Here is a 25,383-nt window from a genome sequence, read left to right as displayed (position 1 = left end):
GATGAATTTTATATTCTATTATATGCAAAATGGTCTTGAATTTTTGGTGTTTCAGCCAGTGTAGATAGGCAGGTGAAAAACCCTGAAATATATCTAGGTAATTCCGATTTTTTCAAATGTTATTAAAAAAAATCAGGAATTTGGACATGGCATAGACCATCCTTCTATTTCACTTTTTCTTTCACATATCGACAGTGGTTCTTGGCTGAGAGAACTTAGGACTGAACAGGCATTCAATTATTTGTTGAATGAATGAATATTGGCTTTCCAAGGCAAGTAGCCATTGTTCCATTCCCCACTCCCTCTCCCTTCCAGAGTTCTTTTTTGGTCTCTTTCTATATTTGGCTTGTTTCTCAGAGCACCCTGGTTTTAGGAAAATTTCCTAAGGATGACAGCAGCAGAAGTCCTCTATTTGTTCCCTTGAAATTGTGCTAAGGACCGCTTTCTGTAAACAGAACCTGTTGGGTTCAGATAATGTAAACAGTTAACCTAGTCACAGAGCCTTTTATTTAGGCTGTCGATCCTAGTGTTGGTGGTCAAACCCTATGTTTCCTTTCATTTAGGGAAATCTGATTTTTTAATTTGATATCATTGGGAATTTTCACTCCCTAGTCAGTCAGTTATTGTAATTATGATTTTAGTTAAGGCCATTCCACAGTCATTTAGGGTTACTTTTATAGCATAATTTCTTCCTTACACTTGCACATGCGCGTGCACACACACACACACAAAGAAATAGCACTCCAAAGTCCCAGGAGCTCGTTCAGTTCCCTGGAAGTGGTAATTTGTAAAATTGTACCCAAACCCCTCAGGACTTCATTTGTTTTCAGCAGGTGAGCAATTTATATCTCGAATTTACATTTTCTCCCCCATACATTCAAAAGAAACTCCTGCTTTGCCATAATCATTTTATCATAGTCCTCCTGAGGTATGAGACCATTGGAGAGTGAGGTCGCTGATAAGCGCCTTCAGAATTCCACTGGACTGGCCATAGAGCAAGGGGTGCTTCCCGTTTAGTTGGTATAACTGACCCACTATTTCCACGACTCTTCACAATAGAGGGCCATTCTCCAGTTGCTCCTTTCTACACCTGCAGAGTAACTAGCATTTGATTAACTTAGAAACTGTATGCAGAGAGTAAATTGTCAAGCATTATAAATATTAGGCATCATTATTACCAGTGTTATCATAACTTTTAATTTATTCAAGAAAAAGAAGGCCACAGATTCAATGACTTGCCCAAAGCCAACTGGAAGACTCAAAACTCTCACTGCTTTCCTGACTGTGCAGTTGAGGTTATTCCTTGGAGATTCTTTCTCCCCTGGATTCATTTGAACCCTCATTAAGTAGTCCCCTCAATTAACCAAAACATCTAGACTATTCCATTAACCACAATGTTGATGTTATTTGTGTGTGCACTTACACAGATAGAGTTTTTCATTTTCATTTTGGAAGAAAAATAAGGGGTGGTGGGGGCAATGTCATGGTCAAAGCTGGGCCAGTACCTTTACTCCAGGCTTATTATTATTTCATCCCAGCACACCCCACACCATACCACACTGATCTTCTTAAAAATGACCTTTAGCCATTTTGAGAACCTGCATCATCAGAGAAGAATCAGTGTCCAGTTCATCCCACGCGGCATGGCAGGATGTTCAACAAACAAAAATTGCAATTAACCAACACTTCCAGTTGCAACAGATAGTCCAATTGAGTGAAAGGCTTTACAAATATTATTATACATAATAAGCATATTTATTATTACAAATATTAGGTCTACTCTGATCAGAACTACCATCGTTGTTAGCTAACATCCTTGAGTGTGCTCTACCAAGTATCAGGATGATGGATTATACAATGGAAGATAGACAAAGTAGACTATTTAAATATTTCACAAAAACTCCTCTTCAGATGTAATGCTAAATTAGTGTAAGTTTCTCTGTCTCTCTTTCTTAATATAACTTCTTGGTAAAACTTTCTTCTACAAGACACAAAAGATGGCATGCACATCTCCAAGACTAAAAGTAGAGTTCACTACTGTTTGTTGAGATCAGTCCCCTTCTTGTATATCTCTCATTTATTCAGACAAAACACAATGCCAGACTGAGCCACTGCAGCAGCTTCATCATTGATCTTCCTGCTTCTGCTCTGCCCCAACCCTCCAAAAAGGGAAAAGCAGTCTTATGGAATTTGTATCCTGCCACTGACATTGCTTAAAATCTTGTGGTGGTTCCTCTTCACTTTCACATCAAGTCCATGCTCAGCATACCAAGCATGGCCTTCTTGACCTTGGAGCCTGCCCCTCTCTGCTGCACCTTCTGCATGTCCTCTTTGGCTTTTCTGGGGTCTCTCTTCCTAGCCATTTGAAGTTCTTCCCATCTGAACCATTTTCTGTATGATTGAGATGCTGTGCACTCTGCCAAGAGAGCTTCCATTCCTTCCTCAAGGTGTAGCTGCCCATCTTGGATCCTCCAAGAAGCCCTCAGAGCTTCCTCCCTTTGTCCCACGGGACTGCTCCTTGGGCCATAATCTCTGTAGCTTCCTGCCTAGCATGACTTCTGGCCCTTCAGAGCCTTAGTGGTAGTCCACATGCATGAGTTGCTATTCCAGTCCCAAAGTTGACGTTGACTCACTCCTGGTTTTCAGTGAACACAGCAGCAGTCCCCAGAATGACCAAAAATCTAAGATGGGTCTCCTGGGAGGGCACAGCCTCGCTGATTCTTGCACCGTGGGGTATAAAGATGCCGCTATTGCATTTGGCATCCTCTGCCACTGAAGTTGGTGCTCCAATCACCTTTAATTTCCTGCCCCTTGATAGAAATAGCGTCCCCTGAAAGCCATCCACGTTTTGCTCACCAGATAAACCATTAACTATGGAGAGTAGTGTTAGTAATTGACCCAAGACCTAAGAGCTGATTCCTTCTCCTTAGAGCAACTCCTTCTTTCTCTTGACCCATTTAATTTTGTTCCCTAAGAGTAATAAAGATGGTGGGTTTTTCAAAGGGGAAAGATAAAAGTTAATAAATACCAACCCCACTTGTTTCATCCTTAAAAATACATTATTACATCAGAGCGTGGACCCTAAAAGGCTCTGTCCTGGTAAAACTGTGCCAGCTGTGAAGTTTGTCTCCCATTTTGGTGTTCACGTGGACCAAGCCTCTTGCTGTCTGGCCAAGTTCCTGAGCTTTGCTCTTTTTCAAGTGAGAATGATAGTGAAAAAGGAAATTATGGGAAACGGACTTGGCCCAGTGGTTAGGGCGTCCGTCTACCACATGGGAGGTCCGCGGTTCAAACCCCGGGCCTCCTTGACCCATGTGCAGCTGGCCCATGCGCAGTGCTGATGTGCGCAAGGAGTGCCCTGCCACACAGGGGTGTCCCCCGCGTAGGGGAGCCCCACACGCAAGGAGTGCGCCCCGCAAGGAGAGCCGCCCAGCGCGAATGAAAGTGCAGCCTGCCCAGGAATGGCGCTGCCCACGCTTCCCGTGCCGCTGACGACAACAGAAGCGGACAAAGAAACAAGACGCAGCAAATAGACACAGAGAACAGACAACCGGGGGAGGGGGGGAATTAAATAAATCTTTAAAAAAAGGAAATTATTTCGAGAAACCCTGAGTAATCAATGAGTCTTTTGCCAGCTTTCTAATGATTTGCATATTGGTGGTTCTTGGGTGTATTTCTTCCACCACTGAAAAAAAAGCAAAACTGTAAGTTCCCTTCACCCCATGACTCTAGCACGTAAGTGTAGGTTCCCTCCACACTGTGATTCTAGCCTTCTGAACACCCACACCAAATGAGAACCCCTGTCCCCCTCTTCCTCTGGCTTTCTTCTTCAGAGCCCTCCTCCATCACCTCTGCCCTTGTTGGTGAAATGAGCCCTTAAAAAATGGTCAGGGTCAGAAAAACTTATCTTGATTTCTCCTTTACACCTCACCCTCTAAAATACACAGAGGCATAGTTAATAGGTATTTCTTCACATGAAAAGAACTTAACAACCATGGATCCCAACTCCTTTGGTCCCTCCCTCTTCTTCATCAAGGGTCTTCATTTGACTTTGCCCAGAAGCCTCGTCTTTTTACTCTGAACACGTTTTCCTTCTCAGAGCTTGAATCCACCTTCTCTAGTTGAGCTTCATCATTATTTTAACTGCTCTATTAGTTAGAAAGAAATGTTCTGAGAGTGGTCTAGAACACTAACAGCTAACATTGAATGAGAACTTACTATGCTCCAGGCACTGTGCTAAGAAATAGTCTCAGCTAGTCCTGGGAACAACCCTAGGAGGTGGGTAATGTTTTTATCCCTTAATTAGACTAGTAGACTATAGCTTGGAAGGTTAAGTAACTCTTTCAGAGTCCCAAAGCAAAGACTCTATTTCATCAATGGTAAGATACACATTTTATTCCATATTTTAAAACCTTTGAAATGGTGTGACTTACAATGGACAGGGTCCTAGTCCCGACAGCCAGCAGGCGGCACTGACAGAGAAGGTGTGCTGGCCTTCACCTGTGTGAACTTGAACGAGGCAGCTCAGAGCCTATCATATCAGTTCCTTTGGATGCATCCTTAGCACTCCTGAGCTTAGTGGCAAACAGGCTGGTTTTGAAAAGAGCGATTTGAATGACTGGGTTAAACAATCTTGGTACTCAATAACTCAAAAATTACAGTTGTGCAGTGGAAAGTGTAAAACATAATGTAAACTGTGGATCATGGTTAGTGGCAATGCTTCCATATGTGTTCATCAATTGTAACAAATGAACCACACTAATGAAAGATGTTGTTAATGGGGAAAAGTGTGTGTGGGCGATGGGGTATATAGGAATCCCCTCTATTTCTGATGTAACATTTATGTAATCTAAAGCTCCTGTAAAAATAAAGAAAAAAAAATAATAAAAGCATCGGGATACAGCAAAATTTTTTACACCATCAGTACTGAAAAGACAAATCATGGTGAGATGCAGAAAGGACTCTTATATATCAAAACGATGGAGTATTGCTTTGACATTAGCAAAGCAAATATTTTTCGCTGGAAAAATAACTGCAATTTCATATTTTCTCACACAGCAACAGTTAATTACTTGCAAAGGAAGGTACCCTCAAAAAGATGAGGCTGTGCTTGTGTTTTGTCACTGAGATAGACAAAAAGCAGTTGATTACCTGTCACATGTGAAGCAGTGCAACCGAAGGCCAGAGAAATTGCCAAATCCCTTTGAATAGATAAAAGAAATTCCAAAGCCATCGGAGGCTGCTGTGAATGATTCATGCATATCCCAAAGACTGCTGGTAAGGTATTGTGTCATCCTTTAAATGGAAATGTGTTTTCCACTAGTACATAAAATAATGATGCATCTTAACCATCATTGAAGTCTTAGATTTGATGAAATCCTTTAAGTGGCAGATCCAGTGTCAAACCCAAGCAGCCTGGCTCTGAGGATTTTATCTAAATCCACTCTCCTTGCAGCTTTTATGATCTTTGTGGGAAAACATTTGCTGGGTGTAAATAGGTTTCCAAGTCGGTTTTTAGAGCACGACGTGGTTGACGGTAACACGATGGCATCTTTTCTGAATGCCTTGCCTGTCATGTTTAAAACCGTCTTCCCGAACTCCCAATACATTATGACTTCGATTAAAATTAATTTTAAGTTAGCTGCATGGTAAAAAAACCCACAATTGACTCACTGGTTGGCAAATTGTACTGTGTTTCATACCTTAATTGCATAATGAGAACATTCAGGAAAAGCTTCCTTTGAGCATGATAATTAAGCAACTCTTGGGATTAACAGGGTACAATGAATAATACCCCTGATTCCAATTCTAACTCAAAGCTAAGTTTGAGAAAGATCAACAGAGATGTCAGAAAATGATCAGGGGTCCATTGGAAGATACAGTTTAGGTGTGTGCATGTGATGAGATTGCTGATCGTTCACCTTGAGTGTTTCAGACCTTCCACTGCATCAGCAGAACAACTGCCTGGCAGGAGGCCAGTCAAAGTGCATGCATTTTGTGAACAGGCTGCTCTTGAAAACAGACAAAAGTGACTGAGTCAAGCATGCTTAGTTCCTTTTCCATAATATGTGCCACTTCACTTGCAAGGATGGAATGAGCGATGGAGGAGAATTCCAGGAGTATTGCTGTAGTGGAAAAATATTCCCTCTCATGGAAGCCAGGGATCTCATGGACCACAGGATAGGAGGTTCTTGCTTTAAAAAGCCATGAACATCAAACAGTGACACCACTAGACAGATGTTTAATTTTCAGTGTTTACCACATTTTAGCTCAGGCCAATACCAGCTGACTTGACTAAAAGAATTGTGTTTTCTCAGTGCCCAAAACTTTCTATTGAAAAAAAAAAAAATCATTCAATCCTCAGAATGTTTTGTCCACATGATGACCAATATCTGAGTATTTTACAATGATCTGAATGCTGTCAATATGTGGCTCTGTGTTTATCGAGATAGACTTTTATCATGTTGCCTTAAGTCATTATATTTTGTATCCAGATTTTCATTTGCAAATAACCTCTCATAAACCATGGTTTCTCTATGAAGTTATTCAGGTGTTGACTGGAAAATACATACTTGTCTCTTCTTAAGTAGGGTTCTAACAGGTATGTTTTATTTTGTGTATGCTTTGTCTTTTCTTTTGGTACATTTGTCTAACCAGTGTCTGTTTTTGCTAACACAGTGCTGAGCACTTAGTAGGTCCACAACAGAGACCTACTGATTCGTTAATTCAGAAATGAATCTCAAAGGAAACAGTGGGCTTTCAGATTATGACTCCATTTGTTTTCCTTGATTATTTTTTTTGAACACTAGGCTAGCAGTAAGTTCACATGTATGGATTTTGGCCAACCCAAACTACCTGTGTTATTGATGGTAAGCTGAGTCCTAGTGTTCCTTTAGCCCTGGGGAAAAAAATATGCAATCTTCTTACAATCAGTTCCTAATTGAAACTGATCTTGTATATTCAGTTGGTCGCTGGCTTTTGTGGGGAAGAAGGCTTGGCTTGAAAGATAATGGGGGGTTCATACCATCCCATGCTGTAGGGAAGGTCGAGCATTTGTTCTCCATTGACAGCAGTTCCAAAGAAGCCATCCACTTGGAGACCAAGAGAGAGTGGATGGGTGTGGCTTATGGCAAACTGGTGGGAGCAAAGCCAGGGAACAGATCCCAGCCGGGGGTCCCCCAGGCTGTCCTCTGGGCTTTTCTCCTCCATTCTGGCCCAGCTGCATTCTTCCTGAGCCTGGCCCCCTCACCCTTTCCTTTCTCTCCTGTGGATGCCGTGGCATGTGCCCAGTCTTCCAGATAACCCCTTTCTCACCTCTCCCTTCAATCCTGTCTCCTCTGCTTTTGTAGTTGGAGAGTATTTCCACTTCTCTCGTCTATACCTCCTGTGGCATCACTTTGCTGACGCTGTGCCACTACCCATTTAGATGCACCACCTATTTGCTGTTTCATAGATGTAGGAATTTGAGTTCGCAAGGAACTGGCCAAGTGGCCTCAAGCATGTCATGATCTGGGGGATCTCACTTTCTTCACTTGTGGAAGGGTCTCCGGGGACACTCCCAGCTTTGGACGGTGATTTCTCAGAGACCAGATGCTAGAGAGCGGTCTGATGGAGCAAGAGTGCATTGCCAGCTGGGGCCGCCTCACTGCCGCAGAAGGGCTGCTTTCAGCCTGAGTCTCCTTTTGGTTCACTGTCCACTTTTCCTCTTCAGGGCTGGGAGAGGGTTCTGCCCTCGTTCATCCAGACAGCAGGTCCCATCCTCGTGCCTTAGAGAAAAGTGCCTGGAGAGCTTTCAAGGAGTCCCAGTGCCATCACATGCTGAAACACCTCCACAGCGGCGCCCGGATCACTGTCCAGATGCCCCCAACCATCGAGGGGCACTGGGTGTCCACGGGGTAAGGCTGTACGAGTGGGAATGGGGCTGGGGAGGACTGGAGAGAACGCTTGCGTGGGAAGCCCCTTTTCTGGCTTCTCAGATGCACAGAAACCTTATATCATTGGCAGTGACTGAGGCGTCGCCTACGTTTTCACAGAAGCACCCAGCAACTTTCTGAAACTATGGTTGGTTAAAAGACAGATCTCTGCGTACTGGAGAAATCTAATGCTAGAACAGGGATCATATGGTACCACAGTTAACCACAGACTGTGAGTGAATAGAGTCTTGTTTACTGAACTCTATCGGACCACTTGTTTATAAAAAGAAGCCATTAGCAAGGGAAATTAAGAGTCCTGTGTTTCACCAAGCCTGAAACATGACTGGCAGGCTTCTTATGGGGCTACGTATTCTAATATATTCTGGTAATTTAATATACAGCTTCAAGGTAAGTTAAAAGGTACTCAGACTACCTCCTCTAGCTAGGATAGGGTTCTTGGATTCTTTTCCATGCTATGGAGCTCAGCTTTGGCCCGGTTTGAGCTCTGGTTTATCTTCCATTAGCCCTCTAAAGAAGAGCATAGAGGCAGACCTGTAATTTTTTTTCCCTTCCTTTTAAATTGCTGAGGATTAACAAGACTAATGCTGGGATCTGATCACTTCTCCCTGTGCACTGCACCTGGGATATGGATAGCAGCTCCAGGTACCTTGGGGAGAGATTATATGAAAATGGAGAAGAGAAAAAAGAAAAGAAATTTTATAAGATGAAGACCTGGCATTTTTTCTAAAAACGGCGTCTTTTGAAATAACTGCCCAACATTTGCATATCCAATCTTGACATGCTGTACTTTAAAATAACTTATCCTTTTATACAGCAAATATTTATTGAGGGCCTACTTGGTGCCAAACACTCTTCTGGATTTTGTGTCTATTAGCAGTGAGCAAAACAGACATACTCCCACTCTTCAGGGATTTTACAAAATAAAACAGAGGAACATGTGGTTGTAAAATGGGGTAAGTAAAATGAAGTTAAAAAAGAAACCAGGCACCAGGAGAGAATACCAGGGAGGTCCAAGTTTAGGTTGAGGGTCAGAGTGGGAAATTCTATTTAAAAAGGTAACACTTGAGCTGAGACATCTTTGCTGTGCACAGATGGGAAGAACATCCACCTGGAAGAATGAGAAAGCCTGGCTAGGTGGCAGAGAGTGCAAGAACATGGCTTGGCTGGAGAAGACAGAGAGCCCTGTGGCTGGGGTTTAGAAAAGAAGAGGAGAGTAGGTGTGCAACTCTCCCGAGATTCAGGGCTCAACCGACACATGAACAGGCCAAAGATTTAAGTCTCTGGGACATAAATTTAACAAGTACAGTGCTAATTATAGGTTCAAATAAAAGGGGCAGAAGAGGGTGGTAGACTTGGCCTAGTGGTTAGGACACCCGTCTACAACATGGGAAGTCCGCGGTTCAAACCCCGGGCCTCCTTGATCCGTGTGGAGCTGGCCCATGCACAGTGCTGATGTGTGCAAGGAGTGCCGTGCCACACAGGGGTGTCCCCGCGTAGGGGAGCCCCACACACAAGGAGTGCACCCCGTAAGGAGAGCCACCCAGCACGAAAGAAAGTGCAGCCTGCCCAGGAATGGTGCTGCACACCTGGAGAGCTGACACAACAAGATGTCGCAACAAAAAGAAACACAGATTCTATGCCGCTGACAACAACAGAAACGGACAAAGAAGACGCAGCAAATAGACACAGAGAACAGACAACCAGGGTGGGGGGGAAGGGGAGAGAAATAAATAAATAAATCTTAAAAAAAAAAGGGGGGGGCAGAAGAGCCATGTGTAGGGAAACTATAAGTGAGTCTAACTCTGTTACACTGGGAAGCCAGTTTACTGGACTCAACCAAGACAATTGACAAGGAGATGGTGATGGACAAAGCCCATCCCAAGGAACAGAGAGTGTCTGCAACTGCAAGCAAGACAGTTCCATCCATCTGCCCCACGGGATCTAAGCCCCCTCTCAATTAGAAACAGCATCATTAGAATGAACATCACCATCCCCTAATCCACAGGATTGGGGAATGAACAATGGATTAAAGTAGACTTTTTATTTTAGCAGTGGAAGAACTTTTACCATTGATTTAAAGGCCATGGCCAACAGAGGTTCTGAGGGCAGGGAGATGGAAGAATAGGTATAACGTGAGGGCAGTCTCAGGACATTGGAATTGTCCTGCATGACTTTGCAATAACGGATGCATTTTGTCATATCCTATAAATTTGTGCACAGCAGAGTGTAAACTATAATGTAAACTGTAGTCCACAGTTAGTAGCAATGCTTCAATATGAGTTCATCAGTTATAAGAAATGTACCACACTAATGAAAGATGTGGGAAAGTGGGAGGGGAGAGAGGTGGGCCATGTGGGAATTCCCTATATTTTTTTATGTAACATGTGTGTAATCTAAAACTTCTTCTTAAAAAAATTAAAGAAAAAAAAGGAGGATCACCTCATCCACAGCCAAAAAGGAAAACAGGGCCAGCTCTGAAGTGTTCACAGCACCAGGCATGCTTAGAACATGGTCCAGCTTTATTAAAACACACTCTGGTTACCGTGTGGCAAATGGATCATAGAAACAGTGGTTTGGGAGGTGACAGAGGAGTAGGTAAGACTAGTGAGAGGAGCGATGGAGAAATGAATGGACTTGAGGTGCCACTGTCCTTTGGAGGGAGGCACAGTCAACAGACTGTCAATACTTAGATGAAAAATAAATGAGTGATCTCACTGCTTACACCAGCTTTCCCTGGAGGAGAAAATCTGCATCTTCTCTTAACTCCTTTTTCATCAATTATGATGTTTAAAGTGCTGAGTGATGTTATTTGACATCAACTGCCAAAAATCGTATATATAGAGAAAAAGGAACCAGCTTTGAAATGGTGTTTTTCACTCATTTGTTAACTAAAAAGTTAACCTGTTAGCAATTTTGAATACCAGTTACCTTTACGGTTTTGGCCCCACTGCTTGACTTAGCAATGCTGAGTCATCTCAAACCAGAATTCTTTGTGGAAGTTGTGAGCTTGTAGACACTGAGTTATAAGGTCATGATTGATGAGATGAAAGTCATGATGAAACTTATCCTAGATCTAGTAAAATGTTACAGATGAATTCTTTGGCCAACAGATTAAAGAAAATCCCCCACTGTTCCTGAGCGCAGGCCATGCTGCAAATGTTTGAATTTATTACACTTACAGCTATGTGAGGAATTTATCCAAGTAAAACCTACTGAGCTTGTTGTGTTCCATAGACCCCATCTATGTACATCTGGCTTAGGAATCTATCTAATGCCCCAGCAAAGGGCGTTTTCTCATTACAAGCTGTCAAAATGTAAGGAACCCTTATCTTTACTTTAGCTCTGTTTTCACAATTAACAGTAATTGCACCATCATTTTTCTGCAAGAGGGAAAATTAGTTTTGAATGGACCAGAGGGCAGGAAGTCCAATTGCCTCCAGGTGATATCCCCACAAGACTAGATTCAGCTTCAGGGTGACAGCAGACAGAATACCTACCTTTTTAATGCGGGGTGTGTGGAATGAAAAGCATTAAGGAAATGAAGAAAACCATGTTTGAACTGGTAGACGAGAACTTCTTTTATCCACTGGCATTACACTCTTCTTCCTCATCTGGAAAGAGCAAAATGCTCTTGTACCTGCGGGACCATAGTGGGGCCAAGGATGGGTGTGTTGCTGTCCTACTCTCTCAAGCCTGCAAGCGAAGGACTTTCTGGTATAGAGGAATTAGGTGCACAGATGCTAGAGCCAGGCCACCTGGGTCAAATTCTGGCTCTGGGGAAGCGGACTTGGCCCAGGGGTTAGGGCATCCGTCTACCACATGGGAGGTCCGCGGTTCAAACCCTGGGCCTCCTTGACCCGTGTGCAGCTGACCCATGTGCAGTGCTGATGCACGCAAGGAGTGCTCTGCCACACAGGGGTGTCCCCTGCATAGGGGAGTCCCACGAGCAAGGAGTGTGCCCTGTAAGGAGAGCCACCCAGCGCGAAGGAGAGTGCAGCCTGCCCAGGAATGGCACCACACACACGGAGAGCTGACCCAACAAGATGACGCAACAAAAAGAGACACAGAGTCCTGTGCCGCTGACAACAACAGAAGCGGACAAAGAAGAATATGCAGCAGATAGACACAGAGAACAGACAACTGGGGTGGGGGGGTGGAGAGGGAGAGAAAAATAAAATAAATAAATCTTTAAAAAAAAAATTCTGGCTCTGATACTTGCTAGTCGAGTGACCTTGGGTACATTCCCCAACCTCTCTGTGCCTTGGTTTCCTCATCTATAAAATGGAGATGGCAACAGTACCTAACTCATTGGTTGGTGGGAGGTTTGGGTGAACTAGGTTCTAGAAGGCACTTAGAACAGGGTCTGGCCCATAGTCAGCCTTCTCTTCCTAGGATCATAATTTCTTACTATCATAATGAATCTCAAGCCTTTGGACTTAAAAACATCTTTCCTTCCCCCTTTTCTTCTTCAGATGCGAAGTGAGGTCAGGGCCGGAGTTCATCACCAGATCTTACAGATTCTATCCCAATAACACCTTCAAGGCCTACCAGTTTTATTACGGCGGCAACCGCTGCACAAATCCTACCTATACCCTCATCATCCGTGGCAAGATCCGCCTTCGCCAAGCCTCCTGGATCATCCGCGGGGGCACGGAAGCAGACTACCAGCTGCACAGAGTCCAGGTCATCTGCCACACCGAAGCCGTCGTGGAAAAGCTCAGCCACTTGGTCAACCACACGTGTCCCGGGTTTGTCCCCACTGGGAGTTCCTGGATTCAGGACGTGCCCTACGACCTGTGGCGGGAGGAGGGCGGCTGTGAGTGTACCAGGGCTGTGAATTTTGCCATGCATGAGCTTCAGCTCATCCGGGTGGAGAAGCAGTACCTGCACCACAACTTGGACCACCTGGTTGAGGAGCTTTTCCTCGGCGACATCCACACTGATGCCTCCCAGAGAATGTTCTACCGGCCATCCAGCTACCAGCCCCCTCTGCAGAATGCCAAGGTACCTGTGTCAACCAGCTGCCCTTAGAACCTAGTGGCTCCTTGCTACTAACTAAAAGGAGTGACTGACTGTGAAGGACCATAGGTGGGGTGAAGGGAATCCCACAAAAGTGGAATTCTGGGCTGCTGAGGGGCAAACTGAGGCTGGGGGCTGCTGTGAGGGGAGTGGAGATGGAGCAGGCATGGAGGAGATCCAGGTCCCCCAATGACTTGCCTTTTGGATTCTGGCATCTCTGCTCATTTTTGAAGTGTACAGGTGGCTGGCCTGGTGATAGGTTGGTAGCTGTGCCGCTGGCTGGGCTGGTGGCTGAGCTGGTAGCTGCACTGGTGGCTGGGCTGGTGATAGGCTGGTGGCTGGGCTGGTGATAGGCTGGTAGCTGCACTGGTGGCTGGGCTGGTGATAGGCTGGTAGCTGTGCCAGTGGTTGGGCTGGTGGTGGGCTGGTGGCTGAGCTGGTGGCGGGCTGGTGGCTGAGCTGGTAGCTGAGCTGGTGGCTGGGCTGGTGATAGGCTGGTAGCTGCACTGGTGGCTGAGCTGGTGGTGGGCTGGTGGCTGGGCTGGTGATAGGCTGGTAGCTGCACTGGTGGCTGGGCTGGTGATAGGCTGGTAGCTGCACTGATGGCTGAGCTGGTGGTGGGCTGGTGGCTGGGCTGGTGGCTGAGCTGGTGGTGGGCTGGTGGCTGGGCTGATGATAGGCTGGTAGCTGCACTGGTGGCTGAGCTGGTGGTGGGCTGGTGGCTGGGCTGGTGATAGGCTGGTAGCTGCACTGGTGGCTGGGCTGGTGATAGGCTGGTAGCTGCACTGATGGCTGAGCTGGTGGTGGGCTGGTGGCTGGGCTGGTGGCTGAGCTGGTGGTGGGCTGGTGGCTGGGCTGATGATAGGCTGGTAGCTGCACTGGTGGCTGAGCTGGTGGCGGGCTGGTGGCTGAGCTGGTAGCTGAGCTGGTGGCTGGGCTGGTGATAGGCTGGTAGCTGCACTGGTGGCTGAGCTGGTGGTGGGCTGGTGGCTGGGCTGGTGATAGGCTGGTAGCTGCACTGGTGGCTGGGCTGGTGATAGGCTGGTAGCTGCACTGATGGCTGAGCTGGTGGTGGGCTGGTGGCTGGGCTGGTGGCTGAGCTGGTGGTGGGCTGGTGGCTGGGCTGATGATAGGCTGGTAGCTGCACTGGTGGCTGAGCTGGTGGTGGGCTGGTGGCTGGGCTGGTGATAGGCTGGTAGCTGCACTGGTGGCTGGGCTGGTGATAGGCTGGTAGCTGCACTGATGGCTGAGCTGGTGGTGGGCTGGTGGCTGGGCTGGTGGCTGAGCTGGTGGTGGGCTGGTGGCTGGGCTGATGATAGGCTGGTAGCTGCACTGGTGGCTGAGCTGGTGGCGGGCTGGTGGCTGAGCTGGTAGCTGAGCTGGTGGCTGGGCTGGTGATAGGCTGGTAGCTGCACTGGTGGCTGAGCTGGTGGTGGGCTGGTGGCTGGGCTGGTGATAGGCTGGTAGCTGCACTGGTGGCTGGGCTGGTGATAGGCTGGTAGCTGCACTGATGGCTGAGCTGGTGGTGGGCTGGTGGCTGGGCTGGTGGCTGAGCTGGTGGTGGGCTGGTGGCTGGGCTGATGATAGGCTGGTAGCTGCACTGGTGGCTGAGCTGGTGGTGGGCTGGTGGCTGGGCTGGTGATAGGGTGGTAGCTGCACTGGTGGCTGAGCTGGTGGTGGGCTGGTGGCTGGGCTGATGATAGGCTGGTAGCTGCACTGGTGGCTGGGCTGGTAATAGGCTGGTAGCTGCACTGGTGGCTGGGCTGGTGGTGGTGGGCTGGTGGCTGGGCAGTTGCACTAGGAAATTCCTAAGTCTCATTTCAGCTCTAATATTCAAGGGCCCTCTTCTTTGAGTCTAAGAGGAAAGAATGAAGGGAAATATGGAGATGTTGTAGCCTCATTTGGAAAAGACACTGAGCAGACACAACAATTGCAGCCCAATAGGGGAGTGGGAGCAAGACCGGGAGAAGTGATGATGCCACTTGCGGGGTTCTTTATATTTTTTTAAACTCGCCTCACACACATTACTTCCTTCAGTCTTCACTGCCACCTTGAGATGTGAATACCATCAGTGCCCTTTTATGTGGGAGAGGAAGCTGAGGTGCTAGGAATGAAATGATCTGCCCGAGGTCACAGGCTATTGAGTTTCAGAGCTGGAGCATGAACTGAAACCACTTTTTTCCAGAGTCCCCATTTTTCCCATTTTACTAAGTGAAGTATAAAGTCATTAATTAGAGGGGAGAACTAAGGAAGGCAGGGAAAAATCAAAACCTCATATGCTCTTTTCTCCAGCAATATTTCTGTAATTATGGAAGTCACAGGCTGAGAGTGGATGGCAAATCTATCACTGGACCATACCACCACAAACATCTGAAATCGAAGGCAGACAAGGGTGATTTGCTTCTTATGACAGTTACAGGGGAGCAGACCCAGCATGTGGGCCATTCAGGATTTCCTAAAGTATCTTCCCAGTTGCTCAGATGGGCTCCCAGGAATCCCTTTCTGGAACAGGAACCCTCTAATTGTACTACCCCAGTGGATTTTGCTTGGCAGTGTATTCATCTTTTAAAATTTTTTTTTCCTTATGTGTCCTTTGAGCCAATTCGTAACTGGTGGAGGTATCACAGAGTACTTCCCCTGCCAAAGGCTACTGGGTATTATCTCATTTTATCTGTGTTATTGTGAGCTCATGTACTAAAATACCTTTTATTGTACTTTTGAAAACTGTGCCGAGAAAGGCCCATTGGCAGAGACTGCTTCCTTGGATGTGTCTAGTCAGGGCCCTTGGCTGTGGGTGATGGAGCCCAACAGAGAGGGAGTGCGTGGCCTCGGACCCCTGCTCCCACCCACCCCCTCATTTGGGCAACTGGCCAGTGGGACTTCAGATACCACCTGGGGCTTGTTCCAACACAGAATATGAGCCCTGGCCATTATTTCTGCCTTGTATATGTCAAACCAGCCATAGGAGAAGAGGTGAGTTAGGGCAGGGAGGCAGGGGGTGCTTCTAATGTTTGACCCCATGACAATATTTACTTTGAAGGGTTGGAGAGAGCAGGAAGCCAAAGGGTCTGCCCTTTGCAATATGGTGACCTCCTCAGGAAAGGCAGAAAGAGGAGACTGTGCTCGCCACTGATAGCTGGGCAAGGGTGGTGGTTTCTCGGCCAGGCTTTGCTGTCTGTGTTGGGGGAAGTGGCCCAGTATCTTTCTGGGCTCTGTGCACTTGGTAGCATTGTCTGGAACACTGCAGCTGAATGGTACTGCTCTTACATCTCTGGTTCGAGATAGTAGCAGGGAAAAGGGGCTTTTCAAACCTATATTTGTGTTTCTCTGAGTACAGTCTAACCGACTTTCAAATGATCTCCAGTGATGGGAAATAAGAATGTCATGAATAAAAAATGGCCCACAAATAATCCACAAACCTCATGCTAAACAAGAGCCTCCACCTGCATCTCCCCTGCACCTTCATTAAGCTCTGCCTAACAAGGAGGGCCCTTTTCTTCTTCTCCCCTCACTACAGAGACTCTCATGAGCAGCGGACAAGAAGTGAGTCTGCGTCTGAGTAATAAGGCTAAAGTACTCCAGGTGGGCACACTGTAATCCCGGAACTTGCCCTGGGCTGGTGTCACTTGACCTTGGGCTTGTCATTTGCAGGCACTCCAATTCAGGCTCTCACTTGCAATTGGCTCTTTGAGCTCTTAAGCTCTTTTTAGACTGAAAAAAGAAAAGCGGTAACTCTAACAAAGCTTTCTTGTCTTACCTCTGCTCTCTTCACTTCCAGTTCATTTTCTGTCCTTCTAGTTGGTATGGCCCTTCCAGACCATCTGAAAGTCTACAAGGTAAAAAGGTAACTCCAGATGAGGCTTGCGCGCGCACTTCCCGCCTTGTGGCAGCTGTCCATTCTGGACGTTTCCATTCTGGTTGGTGTCCACCCACTGCACACAGCTGTCCTTGGGGAGAGGAAAGGCACATGCACAGGGCCCCTGGAGGAAAAGTGGCGTCTTAAAAGTGAGAATTACTAAATATTGGGCCTGGCAGTTGCAGGGCTGACCTTTGTAGAATTTTTATAAACGGAAACTGAAGAGCTTTTTTTTTTTTTAAAACACAGTCTGGTTATATCGACAAGAATATGGGTTTTGGAAGTGGAATTCAATTTCAAGTCAGTTCTGCTCTCGTCACTGTGGGTGTTGATAGTGTTATGGGACTTTTTGGAACATTAGCTTCTCATCTCCATAAAATGGTAAAAGTAAAGGACTCGAGTGGAAGCGTGCAGTTGTCTGGCTTCTGGAAAGGGCTCCTTACCAAAGCTTTCTTCTCCCCCCCCCACCCCCCCCCACCCCCCCACCCCCCCCCACCCCCCCGCCTGTGGGAAGGAGCCCTTCTGGGCCTGGGGCTCTTAGAGGAGTGAGAAGGACCGTTGACCACAGCCATCAGAATGTTTTATGATGCCCAGCCATAAAACGCTTCCTCCCCTTTCCTGCTCCCTGAGCTGCTCAGACAGTCATGGAGACATCGACCTTGATGGTTAAGAAGCAGACTCTTTAAACCCTAGGCCTGGTTGCCTGCCTGATTAGAGAACTATTAGGGGTACAGACCTTTGGTATATTAGCCAGGGCATACTGCTGAGTTAAAAAAAGAAAGGAAGGGTCAGAAGAGCATGAAGAGTATGATACCATGTGTGTAAAAATAATAATAAAAGGAGGAAAAGAAGATATGCTTCCAAAAGAATAGAATAATTCTGGAAGGGGACATGGGAAACTTAATTGATTGCCTCTGAGGAAGGAAGCCACATAGCTGCACAGAGACTTTTCACTAAATATCCTTTTGTACTTTTGGGAAATTTATGCCATGATCTTAAATGACCTAAACACAATGACCACCACAAAATTAAAGTGAAAACAAAACAAAAACTAGGACTTTGAGGCAAAAGAATGCCATGGGCCGTGGACCAAGATGGCAGCAGGGCTGATTGGAGGACCCCGGCTTCCAGAGCCTCCCCTTTGAGCTCTCCAACCACTCTGCCTTCCCGCCCAGCCTGCATGGCCAAGGGGAGGTTAATCAAAAGCTGTGCCTGAAGTCTGGACAACCTGAGCCACTTCATGTCTCTGGGAGCTGAAAGGGACCATTCTTCTCTTGTTGTTCTTTGCGTTGTACCTCTTGGCAGTTTGCAGTAAAGTCGTCAGGATGTTTTTAGATCCCTTCCCCAGGACAGCTATGAGAACGAATAAATGGACTTAGACATTGGTGTCTTTCCAGACACAGAGAAACGAAAACCACAGTTTGCCCTGCCAGCGGCAGGCCCTGCAGGAGCAGGTTGGGTAGGCTGGTGGCGGCAGCCTTGGCTAGGGGCAGGGAGGAGTGCCGGCGAGAGGCAAATGAAAGACCGCACAAGCATGCCTTTGAGAGGTTATAACCCTTCTTCTTTGAACTCTTTGCCTTTCCTAATTGCTGGTCCGTAGAGACCTGGCTGAAAATTAGTTTAAATGCTAAATTGAGTTTGAAACCACTAGTCTCAGGCCCCTCTGGAAATGGGACACCAAGTGAAAATAGAAACATTAAATTATCTTGTTTTTCTAAGAGTTCTACAGCTTTGCTGTGAGGTTCAAAATCCTTTGGCAAGTAACTTAGATTTGAAGAGAATCAGGTGTGCCGGGAGAATGCTGTCATTATGAAATTGGCTACTCTTCATTAATTAAAAAACAAGATAAACTAAAATAAAACTGATAGTAGATGCTTTGTCAGAATCCAGTTCAAAATCAGGCAGCCATCTCCCTCTGCCTGGGTTCCCCAGGATCATGCAATTGAAGAGTTAACCGGGCTTGTTCTTTTAGTGGTAGAATCGAACAGTACTTAAAAGTGAATGATTGCTGGGTGCTGGGAAGTACCAAAGCCTTAGGATCAGACTTTCAAGCAAATAGAATCGGTCTTTCTTCAAAATCCTACTCCGATTCAGCCACAGGGTGGGAAATCACTGGAATCCTGTGAAAGCCAGGCAGCTTCCCCAGCTCTGCACCATAAATATCTTAGCCAAGCTCACATATGGCAGAGCAGATGCAGGTCAGAGAAGGAAAACCACTGAGATCTTTCTGGAGTCCCCTGGGTACGGAAGGAAACACCAGCATGCTTTCTCTCTTGTTCTGTAGAAACTTCTAGACTAGGAGCAAGCATATGTTTTCGAAGTAGCTTGTCTTTTCAGAGCCTTTTTCAAGTAAGTAAAAATACAAATTCCATGGGACTTCCCGATGTTTGTGACATGAGGAGACTCTGAACGAGATAACTATGGGTGATGGACTTTTCAGCCCAGTCCCAGGACATGGGCCATGCAGAAGGCAGGGGTTTCTCCCCAGGCATGTGCTTGCCTCGATTCCTGGGTGGGCTGGGGCTGCAAGAGTAACCATAGGAGATTGGAGAAAGAAGCCCATGTGCGTCTCTTGTTCCCCGTTGAGGGGAGAGGAAGGGGATGGAAGAAGTAGGGGAAGAGCTGGAAGTCCATGTGGAGTCATGTCTCCAAATGATTTCAGCAGTCAGTCTTGTGTGAATGCTAACTGACGCCTCGAGAAGATCCTACCTGCCCCTTGGAGTTGAGAAAATGGAGTTGGCTGTTGGGGTCAGATGCTGGGGTCTGACCTGAAAGCCAAAATGGTAGCTTTGGTGGGCGCTGTATTTAGGGCAAGGGGTGAAGCGTCCCAGAATGGCTAACCATGCCACTGCAGTCAAGCACTTGTGTACATTATCGGTGGTGATTCCAGAGTCTTCCAGCGGATAAATAGCGTGCAAGTTTGCTTTATTTAAGGAGTTAGCAGACCAGTAAGTACTTTTTCCCGGGGACAATGAGATTGGTAAACAGCTCATCCCTTAAAAGGCAAGAAAAACTGTGACGACAGAGAGAAAGCCTGGGCAAGCAGGTTATCTATCACTTAGAATTTATTATGTGCTTACTCATGTGAGTTTCTCACTAAGCACTATGGGGAGAGAGAGGTGGACAAATGGTCCAAACCAGGACTCTACAGGGTTTACAGCAAATCTAAGTTAATTATTAAAATTCATCCCATTTAACCATTTAAATGAATTCAAATTAATAGGAGTTGGGGAAAGAAACAGGTCAACATTAAATAAAAGTTTCTTCTGAAATCCCTCCTAAAGTCTTTTCTACTAGACTAAGCAGCTCCTTGGGGTCCTTTTTATCTAAAACCTAGTGTAGTCTGTGTAGAAGGAGGTAAATTTATCTTTTTTGTTTTGATGATTACAGATATTAACATGACTTCTGAGATTCTAAATGTTTTAGAAAACCGGTTTCTAGGACCATTTTAAAGGCTGCTCCCAAGGACCCACCAAGCGCCTGTCTTTCCGCAGGTTGCATAAGTTTCAGTTGGCTTCGCTTCCCTAAGTGCTCAAACACAAACCCTGCAATCAGCAGTCCACCTTCCTGCCTTCCTCCTCCTCCAGGCCAGGCCCTTCCACTGGTAGCTGTGGCAGGTTGGAGACGTGGTCTCCAGCAGGTGTGTCCACCTGGAGCAGGTCACCAGGTGGGGACATCAGTACTTTGTAGATAGAAGCACCAGCCCCCACCTGCCAGCCACTGAGATGACTGCCTGCAGCTCTAGCTAAGGATACACAACTTTATCGGCCTGGCTATTCTCCCTCCTCCTTTTTGAACATGGAATCCTCATAACATCATGACCCCTGGAAGTGACCAAAATGAGCCAGAGGCCGTAAACTCCTAGGATCTCAGATCCTAAGAAGTTCCACCTACAGGGCAGGGTAGCTTTTGTCATTTGTGAGGAATGGTCTTTTTGGGGGGAAATCTTTCTCTTTTTAAAAATTTTGTTTTACTAATTGTTAAAATTGTGATAAATATACAATGCAGAATTTCTCATTTTAATCACGGGAAACAACTCAGTGATATTAATTGCATTCACTGTGTTGTGCTCCCATCACCATGATCCATTACCAAGACGTCTTCATGATCCATTCATCCCTTTAAATACCAACTGCTTTCTGTTACCCCGGTCTCCCCTGCAGGTTCAGCACCCCCTCTAGTTGTTTCTGGAAGTAGGAAACATAGAGAACACCCTTGCTCTTGGCCTCAAAGAGCATATCGCAGAATGGAGAAGACCCAAGAAGAGCATCCATGGGCAATGGTATAGGAGAAACCTAAGCAAACCCATGAAAAATCAGTTATTTTCTAAAAAAGCTTTCAGCATTGGTCATTGGCCATGGTGGGTTTTCTTGCTGAGAAACAATGATGTACTTTTTACCCCATGGTTATCTGTTGGAAAATTACCCTAGGAAAGGATGCTTCCCCCATTTTTCCTGCATGGACAAAACTTTTAGCAAGGAAAATGCTGCCTTTGAAGACATCTGTCTTATTCAGCCTGCTTTGCAGTTGATCAGTTCATGGCCAGGTCATGTCAAGTCATTTCTTCCATTTGGGGAAGATGGTGAAAACAGATGAAGAGTCAGCAAGTGTTGTTGACTGACTGAGTCTCCAGAAATAAATACTGGCAGGGCAGAGAAGGGAAAAGGGGGTCTGGAGGTCCCCACCAGTCACCAGCCAGAGGGGACCTTTCCAAGGGACCCGACTCCCAGTAGGGAGATACCTGTTCCTGCAGCCTCAGCCTGCGAGGGAGCCTGGGAGCGGGGGCTGTTGCCAGCTCATCTCCCTAGTCCTGCTTCTGGCTTGTAAAGTTGTCTGAGCCAAGTTATTTGATCTCTCCAGGCCTTGATCTCCTCATCTGTAAAATGTGCCCAGGCTCTTTTTTGGGAGGTTGTAAAGCTTAATGGGATGACGTGTTTAATCCTCCTAGGAATTGAATGTCATGTGACTCGAAGCTGTTATTTGATGTGTTCCCCCAGCACTGGGCAGAAACCAGAAAGCAGAGTGGGCAGAACTCCCTTCTGCCCACAAGCCCTGCTCACTCGTAAAGTTTGAGGTTGATTTTTTTTTTTTCATCTTCAGAATAAGCTTGATTATCTTTTTTCTTTTAAGAGTTTAATCATAGAGGGAGCCTAGTTTTCTCCCCCCTCTTCGTTCTGAGTTAAAGCTTTTTATAGTTGGTGTAAAAAATAGCAACAAGGAAACACTTTCTGGTCCCTCTACTTTAACCTTCAAATCATCTATGTACAGGAACTGCCTTTAAATAGCCCTTTCTAAGATTCGGGGAAAGGGAGTGGCATAGAAGCCAGCCACGAAGCCTGGGAAAGAACATGCTCCCAATGAGAGTTATGCATCAGGACATGGATCATAAAAAAAAAAAAGGGAGATGGAGCCACTTCCTAAAGCCACTGATCTCTCAGAGTGAAAAAAAAAAAAAATCAACGCCTTTTTCATTTCTGGCCATTCTAAGAAGGCACCAGACTCCATCTCTGGATCCTTAAAAAGATAGGTTTGCGGCATCTTAGCTGGGGGTGGGTGAGTAAGGGATGATAAATACCATATATAATTCTCTCTCCATTTATCAATCTTGGAAGGCTACGTATTTAAGAAAAGCTCATGAGGAAAGAGAAATTTTAAGAGCCAATACAATATATAGGCCTCAATTCCTGCTTCCCTATGGTAGCTTCTATAGGTCCCTCTGGTTTTTATGCAAGCCAAGGATTGTGAGCCTTAGGAGCCCAAATTATTTTTTTAAACCTGCCTAGAAAACAGAGAGGTGTCTCCCCTTATCAAACCATGGCTAAGACTGTCCCCTATTTGTGAAGAGACCAAAAATCCACCCCTGTTTATGATATCATTGGTTTCTTAATGGCAACTAAAGAGGTTTTGAAAAGTTGACTCGTGTAGGAGGTTGGTGAGATCAGTCACCCAAGAGCCAGGCTCCTCCCCTCTCCCCCACCTCCACCCTAAATCCTCACAACCCCAATGGAGGTGAGCTTTCCCGTGCCTCTGTGGGGAATCCCGTTTGCTCCCCTGCAGACAGAGTTCAGCCCAGGACCAGTGTTGGCATGAAGCCACCACAGTTTAGCCTGGTCCTTGTCACAGAGCTTGGGACACCTGCCCCACTGCCCTTAAAAGAGAAGCACCGGACACGGCTCCTTTTGGGAACAACCCCAGGTGGTAGTGGGGGCCTTCTCACTCACATTGTCATTTTGATCCTTGGTGTTATTCTAGCAGCATCTCTTGCAAGTACTGAGATCCCTTATTCACCCACCCCTAGCTAAGAAGCCCCAAACATCTTTTTAAGGATCCAGAGATGAAGACTGGTGCCTTCTTAGAATGGCCAGGAATGAAAAAGGCACAGCTGATTTTTTTTTCAGTTTCTCAGGTTAGAGCAAACCAAGCTGTGAGAATGGAAGAAAGGGGAGATGGGGGTTGGTGTTGGTGTCCTCATGGGCTGTGTGCAGGTTAAGCCGGGAACATGCTTCCCTGCCCTGGGAGGAGGAAGCCAGCACAACGTTTCCCTGTGAGAGGAAGGTCTAGCTCCTCCATGGTGACCTGGAAACGTGTTGCTCCTTCCACTGATTGGGTGTGAGCTCCTAGAGCTTCCTCTCTTTACAGAATGTGGGGTCCAAGCTGCAAGCCAAGGGCACCACGCCCTGCCCAGCCTGTGTCTTTCTGTTAACAGGCACCAGCACCCAGCAAGCCTCTGTTCTGTTGGTGAAAGGAGGTGGGATTCAGCAAGGGGTGCGCGGGGGTGGCAGGGGGAGGAGGCAGGTTGAGCAGCAGGATTGACTCCTACATGGCAGGAGGGGCTCAGTGCTAGATGTTCCATGAGCTTTCCAACCTGGTTGTGAACCTATGAATACCCCTTCTGGGTGAACATTTTGGAACCTTCAGCTCACAGCATTTTACTGAGAAAACACAGCCTGGCAAAGTGAAATCCAGTGATGCTTTTAGCTGAATTTGTGTCTCACTTACCACCCCGTCCATGCACTTGGAAGGATGTGGTGTGTACTTGTGGGAGATAGGCATTTATTTAGGTTTCATCCCTAGGGTTCTCTCGGTTGCCTTGAGAAATCCCTCGCTTAGGCTCACTGAGTAGGAACCACCTGCAGATATGTCCACTGCCATGAGGGTCTAGGGACTCCCTCTTAGACATGAGGGGCTAATCAGAGACAAACTTGCCCAAGGCCAGCACCTGTTCAAGGTCATGGCCTGGATAACAGAGCAATGGAAAACATGGGCCTGGCCACACCCCTAGGTGGCCAGAGCCATCTCTACGCTGCCACCAGGATGCTGAGCACACTTGGTTCCTCGTGCACCTGGTAGTCATCAGCCCCCTCCCTACCACAGGCAGCAGGGCGGTTCCCCCTTGTGCCACCAGGGCCCTCTGTAGACAGTGAGCCAACAAACACCACCCACGCCCTGGATATCTCATGCCACCGCAGCGCATTCGGTCCCATCAATTACAAGCCACCAGGGATGTCGGTACAGGAAGCCTTCTCTTTCAGAAATTGCAACTCATAGCTCATTTGATGAAAGTCGCAATTCTGTATCTGTGCTCTGAGAATATGCAGGAGGGTAGCTGGAAACCCACTTCTCCTCCCACTCCCCGCCCCTCCCCAAAAACACTGAGTCCTGAAACTACAGCCACCCACAGCCAGACAAAATCAACCCATTGCGCGCCATGAATGAAAAGGTCCCGGCGTTGCTTTAGAGTTGCAACTTCAGAAAACCGAAGTGCTTGCCTGCCCGGAGGAGTGCCTCTGGCCTTCTGCCCCTGTCCCTGGGGTGGGATGACCCAACAGGCAGGTGGCTGAGGTTCACAGAACACTCCAGGCCCGGGCAGGGCCAGGCAGGAGCTACAGCCATCACCCTCCCTGCCACGACAGGAATGTTTGCCGCGTGCTTTGGCGTGACCTTGCATCCTGGCAGCCCTGTCTGTGGGGTCGGGGAGGACAGCAGTTAAGATGGTCCCTGCTTTCAGGAACCCCAGCTCCTGGCCCAGGGCCACTGTGTGACTTAGGTTGAACCCTGGAGAGTGGCGGAGCACGTTCAGGAGCCGGGGTCCCCTGGCTTCGGAGTGCGGGCTGTTCGTGTCAGCCCTGACACCCTCCAGATGGACACGTGTTTACTTGACTGAAAGACTCTGGCACGCACACCCCAACTGCAATGAGCCTTCTCTGAGCCACACACCAAAAGGGGCCCCAGGTGGTGTTACCAGACAGACTTGGCAAGAGAGGACCTCCCGAAAGACGCCACCTTGCACTAATTAAATTGCTTAAAGCTGTAAAAGCTGGAAGCAAACGAGGATCCCATAAACCTTCCAAACCCGGAGGCCGGTGGTCCCAGGGGTGGCCAGTGTGCACACAGGCTTCTTCCCAGAGGCCTCCGCACTTGCCTTGCAGGTCCCCTCGGTGGCCTCCTTTGAAAGGACCCCTTCCGTTCCTAGACATCTCCTTTTCCCAACCACAGCCGTCAGAATGCTGTCCTGTTTTTTAGGAATCAAGTGCACATCTCCTTTAGGGCCCACCCAGGGCTTGCAAGCTGAAT

General features: G+C 47.0%; 1 protein-coding gene across 1 annotated transcript in view; it reads left to right on the top strand.

The window, feature by feature from the left end:
• The window catches only part of APCDD1 (APC down-regulated 1), a 44,833-nt gene that overhangs the window by 5,633 nt on the left and 13,817 nt on the right, over window positions 1-25,383 (top strand). The window contains exons 2-3 of the mRNA XM_058277353.2: window positions 7,712-7,895; window positions 12,407-12,938. Of these exons, the coding sequence (XP_058133336.1) occupies window positions 7,712-7,895; window positions 12,407-12,938 (716 nt within the window). The remainder of the gene's footprint in view (window positions 1-7,711; window positions 7,896-12,406; window positions 12,939-25,383) is intronic.

The sequence above is a fragment of the Dasypus novemcinctus genome, chromosome 16 (assembly GCF_030445035.2).
Source record: "Dasypus novemcinctus isolate mDasNov1 chromosome 16, mDasNov1.1.hap2, whole genome shotgun sequence".
Taxonomy (NCBI): Eukaryota; Metazoa; Chordata; class Mammalia; order Cingulata; family Dasypodidae; genus Dasypus; species Dasypus novemcinctus.
This window is presented reverse-complemented; position numbering and strand designations above follow the sequence as displayed.